At 42.3% G+C, this 6,000-nt stretch overlaps 1 protein-coding gene across 2 annotated transcripts in view; it reads left to right on the top strand.

Moving 5' to 3' along the window:
- The first annotated feature begins 4,083 nt into the window (after nucleotides 1–4,083).
- The window catches only part of TMEM33 (transmembrane protein 33), a 52,423-nt gene continuing 50,506 nt past the window's right edge, over nucleotides 4,084–6,000 (top strand). Inside the window, exons 1-2 of one of the 2 annotated variants that reach the window (XM_033946499.1) lie at nucleotides 4,084–4,242; nucleotides 4,423–4,489. In XM_033946499.1, the coding sequence (XP_033802390.1) occupies nucleotides 4,445–4,489 (45 nt within the window). In that variant the 5' untranslated portion in view covers nucleotides 4,084–4,242; nucleotides 4,423–4,444. Of the gene's footprint in view, nucleotides 4,332–4,422; nucleotides 4,490–6,000 lie in introns of both variants that reach the window. The other variant, XM_033946508.1, reaches the window with a different exon arrangement.

The following is a 6,000-nucleotide window of genomic DNA, read 5'->3' as shown; positions in this document are numbered from 1 at the left end:
TCCACTTACCTTTGTAATAAGAAACAGAACAAGATTGACTCATTTTTTTCAGAAAGAATGATTAAACCATTAGAAAACTGTAAATGTAGTGACGTTTGCCTGGGAATACAATAGAGATCTCTAATTCTTAGGACTTATTTCAGACATATTAATGAGCAATTTCTAGGTTCATCAATTCATCTATTTCCTGATATAGTGACACAGAAAAGAAGGAAGGAATTTTTGACCTATCGGTCTAGTCTTGTCCTTGGGCGCTTCCTTTATATTAAAGTTTCCAGCAAAATGTATTGCGCTTATAGTAAAAAATTTCTTTTTTTTTAACTGAAGCGATTCCATAGTGGATCGGGATGGTACAGATAAGTTTGGAAAGGGGGGACTTTTCTTGAAGCAGCCTAACGGCGAAACATGTCGATGTGACAGGTTCCTTCCCAATGCAACAAAGAAAAAAAGCAAAGATAAAAATTAAGATAAGTTTTTAATATAAGTATTAAGCTATTGACGTTTGCATATAGCACTTTAAAAGTTTGATAAAAAATATAAAAATACAAAAAGCATGAAGAAAATAAGAATATAGTGTGGGGCTAGTGAAGAAGCCATAGCCATAAAGAAATATTTGGCAGCCATGAAAAGTGTGTGGTGACCAAATGGCATGTCTGAAGCCCTGATAGAATGTAGAAGGAAATTAAAAAAGATAAATGACATTGAATTATGTATATTAGTACAAGAAAGTAAAGCACGTGTATGTATCAGTACAGAAGGCCTAGTTACTTATGTTATTCACCTTCGTATGTTGACCAGTTTGTTACAGTTTGACCAGTTTATTACAGTCCTTTGGGTGGTCAACTTAGAGGTTCTACTATATTTCAAACTTGAGGTCTTCCTCTTGGGTTCTGTACATGGAATGGGGATCATTTCTGAGAATACTACCCTGGAGGGTCTGGATTTCAACTTAATAGAAATGTATGGGAGGAAGCCTCTGGAATATACTTCAGCCCAAATTTGATTTCCAGAACCTCCCTCCCACACTTTTCTGTCATTGGTACCCACCAGTGGCATAGTAAGGGAAGGAGGCACCAGGAGTAGTAGTGCCCCCTCATGCCCCCCGCCCCCTCCTTTCCGTACCCCCTTCCTTCCACACACCCCTTCTCCTTTCCACTCTCCACTCCACACTCTCCCTTCTACCCATACCTCTAAATCTTTGTCAGCGCAAGTGGCTTCTCCAGCATGCTCCTCACACCAGCTTTGGATTTCCCTCTAACGTCACTTCCTGGCGTTGTGACCCAGAAGTGATTCAGAGGGGAACCAGGCAGGAGAAGTTGTTTGTGATAGCGAAGATCTACAGAGGAACTAGGTGGGGGAAGGGATGGTGCAAACTTGGCATGGTGGGGTGGGGTGGGGTGGAGAGGTGCCAGCTCCCCCACCGACATGGCACCCAGGGCAGTCTTCCCCCCCCCCCTTTTACTTAGCCACTGGTACCCACATATACCAAGAGAGCAAATTCCTCCCCAGCACTGGCTAAAAGTTTATCTAAGTTACATGTGAGGTCTGCCACCTTTGCACCAGGCATGTAAGTGACCAAGCAATCCTCACATCTACCAGGTACTCAGCTATTTACATGACTAATTATCAAATGTCCATCTAAAATGGCCATTTTAACCCTTCCCTTCCAGGGCAGAAACTCCTGGATGCACATCCTCATTGCCCCCTGGGGGCAGATACTGGCTCAATATCACAGCTCCTGCCTCATAGAGTAGTAACGGTGGCCTTTTTGGAGGCACCCTTAGGTGACTCCTTTTTTTAAATTGAGTTTTAATTGGTTTTTAATCGGCACAGCCAATTAGGGCACCAATAAAACCAAGTTATGTGATGATAGGGCACTACCACTGCCTATCTTCAGGTGCCATTTTTAGAATCAGGCCCTGTGTGTCCTTTCTTGATGTTTTATGTGGATTGTGTTGCCAGATTTATTTTTTAAGTTATTATGATTGTTTTACATTGTATTGTTTTGGTATTTTGATGTTCTTCAGATTTTAATTTGATAGGCTTTGTTTTAATTTACTATCAGAATTTTTCATTTTTGTAGTTTGTTATTTTAAAATCTGTTTATGTTGAATGTTGTATGCATTGCTTTGAACTTGTATTAAGCAGATAGTTAAGAAATTAAATTAAAGAAATAAAAAGTTGTCTTTCCAATATCTGTTTTTCTTTGAATTATATACTGAGTAGTTTTTATTCATTTCAACTTACTATGTGGATCTGTACTGCCACCCTATAGACAAACCATATGAAATTAAAAGAAACAATCTACTGACTTCGGCCTCTTTTATCAACAAATTAGTGCAAACCAGTGCGGCAAATGCACCAAAGCCCAGAGGGGTTTATAGGGCTTTGGTGTATTTGCCATGCGACATTTGCTAGCGCACAGTGGTGTGTGATGACATTTATAACAGGGGATTCAGCAGATGAGCAACCTTGGCCCTCGCCAAGTCAGGTTTTCAGGATTTTCAGAATGAACACGCATGAGATCTATCTGCCTGTCACCCAGTTTCATATTCTCTCTCATATCCCCCTCCCCAGCCTTTACCCAGTCTTATATCCCTCTTCCCAGCATTCACCCACATTCTCTCCCCTTTATATTCCCCTCTCGTTTCATATTTATTCTCTATTTTCCCCCTCCCCAGCATTCACCCAGTTTCATATTCTCTCTCATATCTCCCCTTTCCAGCCTTTATCCAGTTTCATATTTATTTCTAGCCCTCCTCCCCAGCCTTCACCTGTATCGTTCGCTTTCTCTCATATCTCACCTCGCCAGCCTTTACCCAATCTCATTCACTCATTCCCTGTCTCATTCACTCCTCCCCAGTCTTCACCCACTCACATTCTCTCTTTCATATTCCCTCTCCCCAGCCTTCACCCAGAATCATATTCTGTCTTTTGCCACAAACTTCCTGCAGTTCAGCTCATTGTTGTAACTCTGAGCTTCCTGCACGGTGCAGATCAAGCTTATAATAGAAATGAACTGCTGCAGCCAAATGGAACATGCTTTCTGGGCAATGGAGCACAAAAGTAAATAATGAAAAATCCCAGGTGTTGAGCCTTGGCTTAACCTATAGGACTGGTGATGTCACTGGCTCAGGTATTTGGCACCCTGGACCAGAGCCTCACCTGGCCCATAGGTTAAGTGGTCAGTTGATCAGTTTGGGCTCATTTTTGGCACTTATTCATTATCAAAACTGTCTAACTTGTGCTCTGGAAGTACTCAAAATAGTTAGATTTGGCAGAATAACATCCAAGTCTTAAATCCTTCCTAGTCCCACCCAAACTACGCCTCTAACATGCTCCCTTGAGATTTAGCATATATATGTCTAGAATATAGGTTTCAAAAATAGCGAATTGGAAGGTTTGGAGAGAAAAACATCTATCTGTCCCTTTATGTCAATTTTTGGACTTTCCTCTTTTGAAAATTAGCCCCACTGACTACCAAGAAACAGTCACACAAGTTCAGGGAAGATCAAGAGGCCTTCAGCACTTGAGTAAATGGGAGTACTTCATTTTTTTTACTTAACTGTAGACCTTTTTAAAAGACCTTGTGTCTGATGAATATTTTCTTATCTTTGTAATGTAAGCGTTTTCCACTCTAAGCTTTCTTCGGGCAGCCACGATAAAAAAAAAAACAAGAAAGATATACATGCACTGCATGCAGGATAAATTGCAGCATCGTTAAACATAAAGGAGTTAAAGCACACACACAAAAATAATAATTTGGGCATCTCCTCTGTATAATTTCCTCATAGATATCCCAAAGTAGGGCGATCGATAAAATAATGTAAGTACAACTCCCCCGGGACACCAGATGTACCGGCGGGAAAAACCTAAAATAATTTAGCCTTATTTATCTGTTTCCTTTTGATAATAAATTTGCAACCTGTCCTGAGCCAGACATTCCTGGATTACTGTGACCCAGTGTATTCCTTTACCTCACCATGCTCAAGATCCAGCCCCGGCTCTATCATCGTTAACCCTAATACAACTCCTTTAGCATTATTGGTAGCGTCGCACCACGTGACACTGATTCTAGCTGGTAGGGTTACCCAGGTAACTCCAGGACGGCAGGAAGTGTCCGGGGTAGGTGACGTCACAGGCCGGGGACGAGTGTCTCTGGGCGCCTACGCGCACTGCCAACCATTTTGCTGTCTTTGCTGCGTCGCCGACCTCGGATTCAGGGCGCTGTCCCCGCTGCAGGTAACGTTGCCAAGACTAAGGGAAAAGGAGACTCGCTTTTCTACTGTCGCTCAAGCATCGGAGCATTGCGCTGCAGGAAAATTCACTAGGTGCTTGTCTACTGAGAAAAGCCTGCTCCTTGCTCTGAAGTGCGGTCTGCCCAAGGCCTGCTTGCCATTAATATCTTATCTCTCTCCGCAGAGCCCTCCTGCCATTAGCAGCCATGGCGGATACTAGTCAGAACGTGCCGCAGCCAGCAGGAGCCGTGGTAAGCTGGGACAGCTTCTCCTTTCCTTTTTTATTTTTTTAGAAATGTAGTCAGTGTTGTATATGGAGAAAAATGGGCCGATTGACACAATATACTGTGTTTGGATTTTCAGAAGGCATTTGGTTAAGGCCTTCGTAAGAGACGCCTAAGAAATATTTTTAAAAAAACCTATGGACTGGGTATTATTCAATTGCATGGGCAAACTGTCAGTTTTCTCAATGAAGAAATGTGTTTAATAAATTGAAACAGAGAAAAATGAAGGCAGCTAAAGACTATATAGTCTATCTATATAGTCCAGTGTATCACAAACTGTGTGCTGCCTGAGATTTCAGTTGTGCTGTGGCACACGGGGGAGGGGGGGAGGAGGAGAAGCACCGGCTGACTGCCTACATGACGTGCATTCTCATGGTGAGAGGAATATCCTGTAGGCAATCAGCCAGCGCCAGCACCTCTCCGGCCCTCTTCCCTGCTGGCATCCCCACTGGTGTCTCAGGGCCCTTCTGGATTCACTCAGGATAATGAAAGGACCCACCATGTATCAGGATGACCAGGACTTTTTAGATAAATGATGCACAATACTTAGAAACAAAGAAATATGATGGCAGATAAAGGCCAAATGGCCCATTCAGCCTGCCCATCCACAGCATCCACTATCTCCTCCTCTCTCTAAAAGATCCCACATGTCTGTCCCATACTTTCTTGAATTAGACACAGTCTTTATCTCTACCACCTCTACTGGGAGCCACGCATTTACCATCCTTTCTGTTAAAAAAGTGTTTTCTTAGATTACTACTGAGCCTATCACCTTGTAACTTCATCTTATGCCCTCTCATTCCGGAACTTCCTTTCAAATGAAAGAGACTTGCCTCATGCACATTTATGCCTTGTAGTTATTTAAACGTCTCTATAATATCTCCCCTATCCCACCTTTCCTCCACTTCCTCTGGACTGACTCTATCCTGTTTATATCTTTTTGAAGGTGTGATCTTCAGAATTGTTCACAATATTCTAAATGAGGTCTCACCAGAGTCTTATACAGGGACTTCAATACCTCTTTTTTCCTACTGATTATACCTCTCCCTATGCACTCTAACATCCTTCTAACTTTTATCACTGCCAAGTCCCGCTCCTCTTTCATGCACAAAAGATCTTCATCCCCTAAACTATACTGTTCCTTTGGGTTTTTGTAGCCCAGCTGCATGGCCTTGCATTTCTTAGCATTAAATCTTAACTGCCAAATTTCAGACCTTTCTTCAAGCTTCGCCAGGTCCTTCATCATTCACACCATCAGGGGTGTCTATTCTATTGCAAATTTTGGTATCATCCACAAAGAGGCAAATCTTATCTGACAGCCCTTCAGCAATATCGCTTACAAAAAATGTTAAAAGAACAGGTCCAAGAACAGAACCTTGAGGTACACCACTGGTAATGTCCCTTTTTCAGAGAGATCTCTGTTGACAACTGTTACTTTGGGTCCTTTCCCGAGGGTACCAAGTTTATTTATTAGATGC

The sequence above is a fragment of the Geotrypetes seraphini genome, chromosome 1 (assembly GCF_902459505.1).
Source record: "Geotrypetes seraphini chromosome 1, aGeoSer1.1, whole genome shotgun sequence".
NCBI lineage: Eukaryota > Metazoa > Chordata > Amphibia > Gymnophiona > Dermophiidae > Geotrypetes > Geotrypetes seraphini.
Note: the sequence above shows the minus strand (reverse complement) of the source record. Positions and strands in the feature narration are given on the sequence as shown.